The following is a 14,786-nucleotide window of genomic DNA, read 5'->3' on the forward strand; positions in this document are numbered from 1 at the left end:
CTACGCTTACAGACAGGCACCTCGGGTAACTGCCATCAGAGAGGCTTCACCTTGCAACTGATGGAAACTGATGCAGAGACCACAGCCAAGCACTAGATGGAGCTTGGGAATCCTGCAGAAGAAAGGGAGGGTTTATAGGAGCCAGAGGGGTCAAGGTACCACAAGAAAACCCACAGAATCAACCCACCTGAGCCCTTAGGAGCTCATAGAGACTGAACCACCAGCCAGGGAGCCTGCATGGGACTGACATAGGCCTTCTGCACATACACTACTGTTGTAGCTTGGTCTTCAAGAGGGACTCCAAACCGTGGGAACAGGGTCTGTCTCTGACTGTTGCCTGCCTTTGGGACCCTTTTCCCTGTACTGGGCTGCCTCATTCAAGCTTAATAGGAGAGGATGCACCTAGTCTTACTGCAACTTGATAAGCCAGGGCTGGTTGATATCCAGGGAAGGCCTTCCTTTTTCTGAAGTGAACAGGAGGAGTGGGACGGGCAGGGAGAAAATGGAGGAGGAAGGACCTGGAGGGAGGAGGGAGGGGAACTGGGGTCGGCATGCAAAGCAAATAAATTAAAGCAAACAAAAATAAGCAAATAATAAAACAAACTCTACTTTGGAATACTAAAGGGGATTTTTATTTATTGTATTTCAAGTTTTTGGAATACATGGTAAACAATGCCACACAATAAGAAAGTATGAGTCTGACAAAATGGCTCAGCAGATAAAAGCCCTCGCCACAGAACTTTGGTGACAATCCCTAGGACCCAGGTGAAAGAAGAGAACTGGCTCTGGGAAATTGTCTTCTGACTTCCACCAGTGCATGTGGACACACAGGTGTGGATACACAAGAGCGGATATGTACACAGATAAATGTTAACAAAACAAAATTGATACTATTGAATTAAATAAATCACTTTTTTTATAATTAAACATGAATAACCCATATGTTGTCCATTGATGCATGTATGTACTTGACCAACATTTAGGAACAGGCTGGTTACCTCAGAAAAGGAGTTCTTTAGGGGAAAGGTCTCAAAGGAATTTTTGATAAATAAACAAAGTAAAAGCAAAACATGACCAACTCTTTGGTACTTACACTGTTCTTTGAAAGTTTCTGTAGTTTTAAAAATATGTCAGAAAGTCTGGGTGGTGGCAGACAGGGCAAGGGGACATCACAAGAAGGGAGGCACTGAGACTGTAGCTCAGTGGAAAGTCTATGCAGGATGTAGAATGCTCTAAATCAGCCACTTCAACTTTCCTAAAGGTGTAGCCTCTTACTGCAGTTCTTTATGCTGTGGTAACTCCCCCAACCATAACATTATTCCTTTGCTACTTCATAACTGTGATTTTGCTGCTGTTATGAATATAATAATGTCAACATCTGTAATACAGGCTATCTGATACGTCACACACACACACACACACACACACACACACACACACGCACCCCAAGGGGATCTTGACCCACAGAGAGCCTTTACTGCAAAGTCTCAGGATTTTCATTGCTTTCCTATGAAACATTGCAGTCAAGTAGACAAGTGACCTCCTGTCTCACAGAGCAGAGGATAAGAGTATAGATGATAACTCCTAAAAGTGTGGCAGCTGGAATTTAGGAAACACAAATGTATGTTTGCTGGGTTCAGTTGACAAAAGTTCTTCACTGTGAGGGAAGAGCTTAGGACTCCCCTTCCCCTGGTGCCTCCACCCACAGGGCATGATGTTTGGACTGGCTTTGTTTTCACTGTCACTGAGGTTGCTGGACGTGTCACGTGTGGAGTTCTCAAGTGAGCTGGCCTCATTGCCTGCCTTCTGCTGCGTTCATTGTCATGGTGTTGATGCTCTCTCTCTTCATGGTTCCAGGCATGAAAGGATGCATACTGGAAGACCCCATCATGTGGAGGATGCTGGTAAATGCTGCCTTGAGGATGACTTGGTCAATCTTGAGGTCCTGGACGAGGTACTGAACGTTTGGTAGACAGCTCTCACAGAGAGCCTCACACAGGTGCCCTGTCCATTCTCTGGCCCTTCTGTGATTGATCACAGTTTTTTAAAGTCGTTCAAAACTGTAACTGCTTGGTTAGCTATGGTGTGATTGCTATGACTATGACCTTCTGTCTGTTCACTTAAACTTTTGGAATGATGAAAGATTCTAGTAAAGCCCTTTATTTCACAGGCCTGACTGATGAAGCCCACCAACTTAAATCCATTTTCTATTTAATAAAAAATATGACAGTTTACCCCGAAAACAGATTTGGTTCTTCATCAGGAGACATTTCATTTACAGACAGTGGGTGAATATAGTTCAGATTTGAAATCTGAGAACAGTGATAATGCCTCGTTCAGAATACTCGCCCTTGCTTGAGCTGAACCTCTATCTGTAGATTCTAATGCAGGGGAACCCCAGCATCAACAGCTCAATCGCTCACCCATAATGCCAGTGTTCAGTTCTGTATTCCCACAATCCAGTAACAAGTGTTACTTTTGAGAAATGAAATTCCTAGGGCTGGCAAGACAGCTCAGCTGTTAACAGCTTGGGCAACTGCTACTCTTCCAGGAGATGTAAGTTTGATTTCCAGAGCCTGTCCACATAGTTTAATCTAATTATAGATAGAACCTTCTAATTGAATAGAGACTGGCCCCAACCCTGTACCCAGGAACGACTCAAATCTTCGTTGGCTCTCCCGGATGCCTGTCAGTAACTCAGCACATTCTTATCACTGAGTCTTTCCAGGCACCTGCCATCGTTTGAGAGATTTAGAATCATTAAGACTCTGTTAAGATCGCAAGGGGCTGCTTTAATTTTTTATACAAACATTAGTGTAAGAAGCTCATTGCTACGTTCAGTGTCTCTGTCTTGATTGGCCACATTACTCTCCACGCCGTTTCTTCTCTTCCTAGGATACGATTATCTACTGGCTGCAGAAGCGATATGCAGATGCGCTGATCTACACCTATGTGGGAGATATTCTGATTGCCTTAAACCCCTTCCAGAATCTAAGCATATACTCTCCACAGGTATGAGGACCAGTTTAAAAGCATTTTGTTCCTTCCTGAGTGATTAAAAATCACAAGGCAGGGTTGGGGATTTAGCTCAGTGGTAGAGCGCTTGCCTAGGAAGCGCAAGGCCCTGGGTTCGGTCCCCAGCTCCGAAAAAAAGAACCCCCCCCCCAAAAAAAAACACAAGGCCAGGTCTGGAAATGCGTTCACTGGTAGAGCAAATGCTTAGAATGCACATGGTCCTAGACACAAACCCACACACTGAGGGGAAAAAAATCAAATATGCAAATAAAATGTAGTGGCCTTAAAAATCATGCAACCACTCTCCTGTTATGGAGCTGATATCTGAAAGTGTAGACAATAATTTAACCTAAGTGGGATTTTACCTTTAGGGAGAAACTTCTCAAGGCAAGGAACAACAACAATTAATGTTAACAATTATTGAATGCTTGCTACGTGCCAAACCCTGGCTTGGGTTGTGTCTGATCATCCTATGAGACAGAAAAGCTATGACTAGTCAGTAAGGGAGGAGACAGAGCAGTTAGTGTCCCTTGCTTGCCCAAGCTTGTGTAGCCAGTAATGGAAACCAGGGGTCAGAACGGGCCTGGAGACTCTGAGCCTTCCAGAAGCAGTGAGTCCCCTAAGGTGAAAAGCCTCGTGTTTCTGTAATAGACAGTGAAGGCACTCGTTGGTCCGGGGGAGCATTGGAAGGGTCCTGTCAATGAGTTGTTCCTTCCCTTCAGTTTTCCAGGCTTTACCACGGGGTGAAGCGTTCCTCAAATCCCCCCCACATATTCGCATCAGCAGATAATGCTTACCAGTGTTTAGTTACCTTCAGCAAAGACCAGGTAAGGACTCACCTTCCGCTCCTACCAGCTCACCAGGTAAGACATAGTACATCTTCCGTTTTGTGTTTGGACCTGTAGTTGCTGAGGCTACCCCAAGGAAATGGGAAGTAAATTTGCTGCACGAGGGAACAGGAAGCCTGAGAAGGAGAAAGCCCTTTTGAGATGCATAACACACGTGCGTCAGGAGCACTCATTTTCTCTCATGAAGCGCCATAAAGACATTTCTAATATGAACATAATGAGGACGTAGGACAACCACAACCTGACTACATGCAATGGCTGTAATAAAAAATGCAATATATAACGGCATAAATGAAATTCCCTCCTGTTAATATCTCAGAATCTTTATGGCTGCGTCCTGTGCATGTGAAATACTGCCCTTGCTAGATACCGGGTCCTGTATCATCTAGCTGCTGGGAAATTCAATGGCTTAGGGTTAAGACTGATAAAATTTAAGCTCAACGTTACTTAAACACAAACTTAACTCGTAATTTTTAATTGTCTAGGCTTATAATTCACAGCATGGCATATTCTACTTTTGACCCTACTTCCATTTTCCTAGGTTTATTTTCCTTTATTTCTGCATTTATGAGAGCTCACTGTGCGTGTACCTCCAGAGACCAAACAAGTCTGATATTTTGGGTCAGTTGAGGGTAAACAAATAACTGTGTCTTAGTTACTTTTCTGTCACTTGATAACACACCATGGCCAAGACAACTTCCAGAAGGAAAGGACTTCTTTGGTCTCCAGTTCCCAAGGTCTAAGAGTCAGAGGTGGGAAGGGGCAGCAGCAAACAAGTGTGGCTGCTGGAGGAGCAGCTGGGAGCCCTACCTGGAACAGCGAACACAAAGCAAAAAGAGCAAATGACAAGCGGCTTAGACATCCCCACTCTCGTGCTCCTTCAGCAAGACAGAACCTCCTGAACCTCCCCGTTGACCAATGGGAACTCAGTGTTCAGGTGCCCTAAACTGTGAGAGACATTTCTTACTCAAACCACTGCACAGCAGAACCCACGGGACAGCACACTCAGGTTTACTGATGACAAGAGAGGGAAATCTCTGTACTATTGTGGAGACTTACCAAGTGTCCACGGGTTTCTCAGAGAGAAAATTAGTGGAAAGACAGGACTCGACTTTCAAATTTGCCTGCTGTGTTTTTTTTTTTCTTTTATCCCCCTCCCCCGTTTTGTTTCTGGCACCAAATTGTGAGTTTTCCAACACTAAACAGCTTTTCCAGTGTTGCCCTACAATTCAGTGCAATCCTGCTCTACTCTGGAGTTAACACGCACCCCACAGGTTATGGCTTAACTTCAACAAAAGTGCCCGTGTGTCAGGTGCAGGCTACAAATGGAATAGCCAAGATGCTCAATTCTGCCAACCCAAGTACAGATTCAGGGTTCCAACAACCCTTTCAGGCTGGCTTATTCACTAGAGCAACTCAAAGAATTAAGAACACTAAGTTTGTTTTTACTGGCATATTAGCATATAACCCACAGCAGCAACATACATGGGACAGATAGGAGGAGATGCGGGGAAACATAGGATCTTGCCTTTCATCTGAGCCGTCTCCCAGGACCCTCAATCCATCAATCCCAAAACTCACTGAATCTCATTTCTTTAAGACACACACACACACACACACACACACACACACACACACACACACACACATATATATATATATCTTGAGGATTCCACGGTTAAGAGCACAGAGGACCAGAATTCAATTCCCAGCACCCATATGGCAGCTCACAACTGCCTATGACTCCAGTTCCAGGGGATCTGACACCTTTACACAGACATACATACAGGTGAGACACCAAATATATATAAGATAATAAATAAATCATTAAAAATGTGTTTATAACTCAGGGATTAAGACTGAGATGAATTCAGTCAAAGCATATGGTAGACTTGAAAGAAACTTTGTTGAGTCCAACACTCTGTGCAGGGAATACATGCTAATAGAATATTTTGAATAATAAAATAATAGTAATAATAATAATAATAATAATAATAAATAAAGTGGTTCTTTTCAATACAAGTTTTGATTGAACTCAACTTTCGACCTTTTTTTTTTTTGTCTTCCCGGAAGGCAGGAGGTGGGTCTGAAAGTTTCCGTCCTCTGATTTATACATCTGTTCTTTATTGGTGTCCATCCCTGTCCTGAGATAATCTGGCTCCCACTTGGAACCACCTCGTTCATAGCTGAGGTGTGGCTGCCATTGTTCTTCCTGAGGAGCAGAAGATGCTCCTGTCCTTCCACCAGTCAGGAAATTCTAAGAAGCTTTATGCCAGGAAGCCAGTACAAAGGCAGAATACGCTGCTTTTATTCTACCTCACCATTGATTTTCTTTGTGTACGCTAACCGTACAATAAAAACAGCCCACTGCTCTAAGTAAGACCAAAAACAAAAAAGAAAAAGTGATCGACCTTAAGCACTGGCAGGTATTTGACCCCACCCATAATAAAAGAGACGCAGACTAAAACCGCACTGAATACCAGTTTTTAACCTATCAGTTTGACACAAATCAATATACTGTGTGGTGAGGCCTCGAGGCTACAGACTACGTTCTATATGCTACTGCCTTAACTCCACATGCCCCATGCCTGTCTCCCATGTACCTGGCCCTGGGTTGTGTACCTTTTCGAATGCACCAGCCCAAACCCCATGCCCCATGTATGTACGTGTCCTACGAGCTGGCCTTGCATCGTGTACCCTTCCTAACGTGCCAGTAAACCCAAATTGTTGCTCTAGTGGATTAGCCAGCCGCTGTGGTCCCTAGCAGAGCAGCACAGGAATGGTTGTTTTATGAATACCTTTACCTATTGATCAGACGTTGTCCACTTGGAATTTACCCAGCAGGCGAATCTGCATGTAGATACAGTGACCTGTGTATAGGATTATTCGTTACAATATGGTTTGTAACAGGAAGAGACCAAACAACCTACAGGAATCAGTGGACAATGGTACCGTCAGACAATGCTACATTTCCACCTTGCAGTGACAAGCCGCTCTCCCAGAATAGAACGGCTGTTCATTGTAAGATGAAGGGATAGAGTGGACGGTGTTATACGGAAAACCACAACCCAGTGTGCGTGTTGTTTCGGTGTGGCAATTCGTTGAATCCCTCCCTTGACTCTATTTTCTGTCAGTGCATTGTCATCAGTGGGGAAAGCGGATCCGGGAAGACGGAAAACGCCCATCTGATCGTCCAGCACCTCACTTTCTTAGGAAAGGTATGGGCCAACCGGCTTTGCATGCCATGGCTTGAAGCCCCTGAAGAAGCCCTCATAGCAGAAGACAGTACTATGGTTTTGTTTTGGTTTGTTTTTTACATCAGAAATCACCATAAGATTTCATCTTTTTTGTGTTTGCCTCCTGATAGCTCTTAAGATGCCAGCATGCTGTTCTCACTCCATGCCGTGAGAAAAATAATAGCAACATGGATTTACTAGACCGCGGGCTACTAATTATTTTGTGTGTTTTCATTGTATTAGAAACATTGAGCCACTTAGTGGGAAGAGTGGTTAGACCCTGAGTCAGATCGGGCGGGGGATGGGGGTACTGTGGAGATTAGGAAAATGGCAAAGGGAAACACCACTGTGCAACAACAGCTAAGGAAAAGGAAAATTCCATCCTTGACCCAGACATGGAAGGGAGGATTACAAAATTAGTCAGGGGGCTGCCTTATTTGGCATCAGTGCATATGACTAAGAAAGGGTTTGAGGACTCCTTTATTTGAGTTGAGGTTTCTCAAAGAGCATAGTGAAAAAGTTAGAAGATGCCGGTGTTTAGAAATCTTTCTAAACTGTTAAGCAGTAAACACGTGAAAGATTTCCTATGTGATGCAGCCAGACTTTAAAACCACCACCGAGGGCTGGGGATTTAGCTCAGTGGTAGAGCGCTTACCTAGGAAGCGCAAGGCCCTGGGTTCGGTCCCCAGCTCCGAAAAAAAGAACCAAAACCAAAAACAAAAACAAAAAAACAAAAAACCTACCACCGAATCTGGCTTTCTGATTCATGGTACCTCATGACTCCTTCATGTAAGAAACCCATGCGGGGAGTGGCGGGGGTGGAGGTGGGGTGGTGTTGTCGCTAACTTTCCCAGAGTAGAGCCCTTAGAAAGGGAGCCTGGGAGGGGTGCAGGGCAATGTGATTGGAACGCTGCTTCTGAAGGCTTCTCTTGAATGCTCTCTGTTCTTCCCAGGCCAACAATCAGACCTTACGCCAGAAGATTCTCCAAGTAAACTCCCTGGTGGAAGCCTTTGGGAACGCCCGCACAGCCATCAACGATAACTCCAGCCGCTTCGGGAAATATCTGGAAATGATGTTCACACCAACGGGAGCTGTCATGGGGGCGAGAATCTCCGAGTATCTCCTTGAAAAATCCAGAGTTATACAGCAGGCAGCGTAGGTGCCCCTCTACTCTATCACCGTTTGTTTGTTTGTTTGTTTGTTTGTTTGTTTTTTGCTCTGCCGATATAAACTTGAAGAACTTGGGAACTTTGAAAGTTCCATCTCCCCTTTGCTCTTTAGTCTCTCCCAATTTTTAAAAGCAAAGTACCAGTGGTAGCCGATTTGCTTTTTAAGATCTAGTCTGTCTTGCATGCGTGTTGTGTTTTCACTTGCATGTGTGTCTGTGCACAGTATGAGTGCCTGTTACCCTAAGAGCCCAGAAAAGGGAGTAAGATCCTTGGAACTGGAGTTACAGATGGTTGCAAATTGCCGTGTGCACACTGGGAACCATACTCAAAGCCTCTGCAGGAGTGCCAAGTGCTTTCAACAGCAAAGCCGTCTCTTCAGCCCTCTGTGGTGGTTATATTTTTGTTTTTGTTTTACCTAAAACGCATTAAGGGGTAAGAGTGCCAAGGGCCAGGGGCAATGCTCTTGAGTTGGTTGTATAAGATAGAATCTAACAATTAATTTGCACATAACTTAAAGATCCACTTTATCCATTAAATGTGAAGTTCTCAATAACGAAAAGGACTGAATATATCCCGTATATTTTCTTTTCACTTGGGGGAGAAAAGAAGGAAATTATATTAAGTATACATTGCTTTTTTGTTGCTGTGATAATCTTATGATGAAAAGCAATGAGACAGGGTTGGCTTTATCTTACAATCCCAGTGGAGACACAGTCCATCATGACGAGGAAAGCATGGTAGCAGGAGCATGAGGCTGGAGGATATCACACTTCGTGGGCACACAGGGAGCCAAGAGTGAGGACGGGAGATCCGGTTAGGCTGTCAAACCTCAGGACCTGCCCCAATGATGCACTTCCTCCAGCCAGGCTGCACTGCCTGAAAGTTTCATAATCTCCCCAGACAGTGCCACCCACTGGGGATCTAGTGCTTAAATATGCAAGCCTGTGGGGGATGATATTTAAAGCACAACACTCTGTCTTAAGAAAAGCATTATTGTCATAGGTAATAATCATCAACAGCATGTTGTTCTGGGCTTGAATGCTGCCTCTGACACTCTGAGACCTTGGGCAGGTCACCGAATGTTTCTGAAGCTCATTTGTGAAATGCGGATGCCACTAGCCATGGCCCCATGGGTTTGTTGGTAAGACCCACAAGTTTATCTGTGTACACTTACTTAAAAGCACTCAAGACAGTGCATGTTAACAGGGTCAGCCACTCTTCTTCTTGTTGGCTTTGATCACTCCAGGGCACCAGAGTTTCTCAGGAGCAGGGCTGCATACAACACAAGCCAGTCAATATTGAATGCCTGCTATATGCCAGAAGAAAACAAGACAAGGTCCCTGTGTCCACAGTGGGTGTGGGGGAGGGGTGAGAGGCTCACAGTGGTTATAGGAAGATGTCAATAGAGCAGATGTGATCAGTGTTCGGAAGCAATAGCTTTCAAGTAAGTGCTGGGGAAACAAACCAGTGAAGAGGCCACACTATCTGGTTTAGGAAGAAGAGTTGTGTGGGGTTCACAGAGGAAAAGGGGAGTTCTACTCTATCTACTCAGGGAGGAAAGCATTTATTCTGCTTATACTTCCACATCAAAGTCCAACATCAAAGGAAGTCAGAATGGGATCACAAACAGGACAGACACCAGGACTGACGCAGAGGCCATGGGGGAGTTTTCGGGCTTCTTCCCATAGTTTGCTCAGCCTGCTTTCTTACACCAAATGCACCACAGGCCAATATGGTAAGAACGTTTTTTTCAGTGGGTGTTCTCTTTTCCTAAATGACTCTGCCTTGTGTCAGGTTGACAAGAAACCAGAGACAAGGCAGTACACCTGGGGGTCCAGAAGGAGAGATGAGTTTCCTGGATTTAAGATTTCCTGAGATCTGTGGATCCCTTAAGAGTTAGCCAACACGATGGGGTTGGGAGTGCAGAGAATGAGAGGGGGGGGCACTAAGAATGGATTACATGGGGCTTTGAATATTTTCTAAAAAGACTAGGAAACTGGAGGATGTTTTCAGGAAGGGGAGTGGTCACCACTAACTTGCATTTTGAAATGCTAACTCTAGTTCAGTGGGCCAATGGAGATGCGGAGAAGCCGAATGAATAAGGGTAGTAGAGTGGAGAAGAAGAGAGACGGGGTAGTTAGATACTTGGGCAGATGAGAGCCACAGGCCTAGGACCAGCTTAAGAATCCAAGCATTTGTGTGTTTGGCTGGTGGGATATGGCATGCAAGGTTAGATCTCCAGCACACGCGCACACACACACACACACACACACACACACACACACACACGCACACGCACACGCACACGCACACGCACATGCACACGCACGAACACACATAGGCACGAATGCATGCATGCATTCCTGTACACACGCATGCACACACACATGAACATATGTGCACACCAGAAGCACCAAACACCTTCCTCCATCAGAGAATTGCCTTGCACAGTAGACACGGGTCTGCACAGTGAACACAGGAATGAAGAAATGTGAAGCTACAAGTGGTTGAAGCTTCCCTGTAGCTTCTTGATCACTTGGGTGAATCTCTCTGTCTCTTCCTCCCCACACTGGTATGATTTTAAAGTTGAAGGCACTGTCTCTGACGGAATAGGCACTGCTGTGTCCTGTGCGCCATGCTCTTCCAGTGGAATGTTGCTCCTAGCCGTAAATATTGTCTCACCTTACTTTTTTCATGAGTCATACAGGCCTAATAACACCAACCTCCCAAGGTTGTTAAGAGAATTGAATGGGATGGAGAGAGGGTAAGGCTTCAGACACACCCTTAGTACACACCTTTAATTCCAAACATTAATTTTATTGTGCTAGGAAATGTTCGTGAACCCCAAAAGACCAACAAGGAGCAATTCCGATGCAGTCACATTAAGATCTCATTATTCAAGCTTGAGGTTGGGCCACACCACTCTCTCTGATGTAGCAGAATGGAGGGGATAGCCCTAAGCTTAGTTTCAGGCAAGCATTTATAGAGACAAGAAAAGAGGTATCTAGCCTGACACACATCTTACTGGGGTCCATTATGGTCTTTAACATATTTGGCTGCTATAGGGAGCCAAACTATAAACTTAACTTCTGTTTTCCTCCTGATTGATGATGGCTAGGAAGTGAGGTGTCGGGGGCAGGCTTGTCACCTAGAAGTGCAGATCTGTTGGGGAATAACCTGGAAACTGGTGCTAGATGTAGGTCTTGTTGGATGGTAACCTGGAAACTGGCCCTAGATACCTGCCTGTTTTCAACCTTAGCTGAGGTTCTCTAAGATGGTGTCTGAACCCAAAAGATTTGGTCTCAATTGAGGGACAGACAACATGACAATTCAGAGAGGGATTTGACAGGATAGGATATACCCAAATCTTACAGGAACAGACAGGAAACAGAAGCTATTTAAGAAGTTTCAATCAGGGTTGGGGATTTAGCTCAGTGGTAGAGCGCTTGCCTAGCAAGTGCAAGGCCCTGGGTTCGGTCCCCAGCTCCGGAAAAAAAAAAGTTTCAATCAGTTCAGTTCAGTGAGTTCAGTTGATTTGAGTTGAAGTTGGTTCAGGCAGTTGAGTTTAGTCAGTTGAGTTCAGCCCAGTCAATCAGCACAGGAGGCAGTGCAGTGGAGTTGAGTTGAGTTCAGTTCAGTTCGTGGAGTTAAGAGGCAGCTTTTAGCAGCACGGTTTTACAGACAAGTTACAGGGAAAACAAACCAGATACAGGTTAAAGCAGAAGGAGCCAGAATGAGAAGGAGCCGGAAGAGTAGAGTAGACTGCTACAGTTCATTTGAGGCCGCGCAGAACAAGTCATTCAGAAGCTGAGAGAAGCCAGACTGAGTCAGTCAGCTTGGAGAGGAGTTTGAGCAAGAACACCTGAGTTGAACCAGCCAGCCAGCGTTCAGAAAGAACTAGAAAAGGACAAGCTTATTCAGTAGTAAGCCTCCGAGGCAACAATCACATGGGGTGAATTAAAGTTACATCTACAGTGGTGGTTCTACCCTTCACTGGGCACATTTGAATATCTCGTTTCCTGGTCCCCCATCTCTGGATGAAGTTATGTGAAGGTCTGACCAATGTACATTGAATAAACAACCTTTCAGAGGTTGGCCAAGTGTAAGGCAGCCCTTTGAGCCCTCGTGTGCAGACTTCTGTCTCTGCTTCCTGTCTGTCTATAACTCCTTACAATTCCCACTCAAACTTCAGGGCTTCACTGTAAAGTTATTTCTCTGGAGTCTTTGCCCTGACTTGACATAAAGTGATTTCCATTATCAACATTATTCTTTATCCTATGCCCCTGTTTATTTCTTCTAAAGCCATCCTCTCAAGCTCTCCTCTTAGTTCATTTAGTTCCATCTAGAAGAAATGCTCCAAAAGGGTGTGAATGCTCTTAGAACTGTTTCTCTGGTGTTCAGCATTGTGCCTGCCAAAAATGGCGTTCAATACATTTATCAGTTGAATAATAAAATTTTAAAACTATGTGCGTTTTGTACCACACTGGATGCTTTAAATGCACGCAATGAGATTTGTTTTAAATAATGACAATAGCTTGACATGGTGGCGTGCACCATGTAATTCCAGTGCTGGGGAGGTTGAGGCAGGAGGATCATGAGAAATAAGCCAATGGCTGGAATGTTGCTTATTGGTGGAGTATTGCCTAGAAAGTAAAGATCTTGGATTCAACCTCCTGTGATTGGGGGAAAAAAACATAAATAAAACAATGAAGTAATGTTCTGTGAACGAATGAGAAATGGCAAGTAGAGGTATCTAGAACACAGTGATAAAACATCCTGAAGAGACTGAGGAGGGCAAAGATACCTGGGAGTGGATAAAGGGAGGAGCAGGACCAAGCCATAGACGGGGAAAGAGGAGAAGCACACCAGGCTTCTTCCTATAGAGTGAGTCTGGTGGGCAGTAGGGTTTCCTGCTGTAAGTATATCAGCCTGAAAGGCTGCCCTCTTCCAGAGGGAAGAAAGGGATCGGAGGCAATACTTTCCAAATCTGCCCTCGGTATCAGTTTCCAAAGCTCCCCGACCCATGGCGATCTAGCAATGAAATTTCATTATCAAAAGGCAATGATGCTTTTGGTGTCGTGGCACTGCCATTTGCTGCACTGTATCTAGGCGTGTGCTCCTCGGTTCCTTCTGTGTCATTTTCTGACACAGGGAACATGCTGGGCATCCTATCCAGTGAAGCTTATCGGATGAGGGCAAGGAATGGAGAGACGGGGGTTTATGGCAATTGTTGCCCTCGCAGAGAACCCAGCTTCATTTCTCAGCACCCAGGTAGTACTTAGCAAGTTTCTGTAACTCTAGTTCCCAAAGATCCAAAACCTCTTGGTCTCCATGGGCACTGCATGCACACGATGCACAGAGGCATGCTTGCAAAATACCGGCTACACATTAAAAAAGGAAAAACAAGCAAACAAACCAAAACAACACAGGATGTGGACAGCAACAGCCACCAGGGACTGAGGAATGGCGTTTATAGCAGTGTCTGAAAGCATAGCACCCTGGGAGAGTGCAAACCTCTGCCCCAGAGGAATTCTTTCTTTCTGGAGTGCTGAGGGACTCCCACACATTTCCTACCTTTCCTACCATAAAACAGGGTATCTGGTTGGTCACTGTAGGCCAGACTTCTCACCCTCTGAAGCTTGGGGCTTGGGTCACCAACGCACAGGACCAGGAGCTTCATGGAAAGATTGTTGCATACAACTGAGTTGCTACTTGAATTAGTTCTGGAACATTCTTCAGTTTATAGTGAAGATACATGTGTTTGGTAAAGTGAGGTTGTGATGATTTATATTTCGTCTTTGGGATGAAACGTATTTAATTGCCCGCTTATGTAAATTTGTTGTGAAATAATATCTTGCACAGAAAGGAAATGGAATCAATTATTTAGGTCTGGAAAAGCCTGCTATAAATTCTACAAATAAAGCTTCTTCCTTGATATTTTTCCCCTAGGGGAGAGAAAAATTTTCACATATTTTATTATATTTATGCTGGTCTTTATCACCAAAAGAAACTTGCTGAATTCAGACTTCCTGAGGAAAAGCCTCCTAGGTAAGTTTTCCTGCAAGACCCCTTGCTGCTGGTGGAGAGGAGGTTGCTGGCTAAGCGTTCAGTTGAGCAGCTGACAAACCTAGGAGTAAATGGAGCTGTTTCTTTAACTGGGGGCTCATTCTGTTAAGTTAAATATGCAAGAGGAGAGGGCAAGAACCCAGTCTGTGCACTTGCAATTTATTTAGAGTGATGGAAAGCTCGACTGCCGCCATTTTCTTTCCTCCACCACAGTATTAGCCTGTGAAAGGGAAGAAACCCAGGTGGCCCCCGCCCTGCCCCATGGTGCTGTTTGCTAAGTGAGTGCTTACCGTGTTGGGTCATGGTCTGTTTTATTCAGATATATAGCTGCTGAGACGGAAAGAGTCACGCAGGACATCACGTCCAAAGAGTCTTACCGGAGACAGTTTGACGTGATTCAGCATTGCTTCAGGATTATCGGATTCACTGACAAGGTATATGCTGGTCGGCA

The 14,786-nt window shown here is 44.8% G+C and overlaps 1 protein-coding gene across 1 annotated transcript in view; it reads left to right on the forward strand.

Annotated features, from left to right (window-relative positions):
- The window catches only part of Myo3b (myosin IIIB), a 408,256-nt gene that overhangs the window by 202,969 nt on the left and 190,501 nt on the right, over positions 1-14,786 (forward strand). The window contains exons 11-17 of the mRNA NM_001393777.1: positions 1,858-1,954; positions 2,896-3,012; positions 3,738-3,842; positions 6,998-7,081; positions 8,053-8,255; positions 14,219-14,317; positions 14,655-14,769. Of these exons, the coding sequence (NP_001380706.1) occupies positions 1,858-1,954; positions 2,896-3,012; positions 3,738-3,842; positions 6,998-7,081; positions 8,053-8,255; positions 14,219-14,317; positions 14,655-14,769 (820 nt within the window). The remainder of the gene's footprint in view (positions 1-1,857; positions 1,955-2,895; positions 3,013-3,737; positions 3,843-6,997; positions 7,082-8,052; positions 8,256-14,218; positions 14,318-14,654; positions 14,770-14,786) is intronic.

This window comes from Rattus norvegicus, chromosome 3 (genome assembly GCF_036323735.1).
Source record: "Rattus norvegicus strain BN/NHsdMcwi chromosome 3, GRCr8, whole genome shotgun sequence".
NCBI classification, from domain to species: domain Eukaryota; kingdom Metazoa; phylum Chordata; class Mammalia; order Rodentia; family Muridae; genus Rattus; species Rattus norvegicus.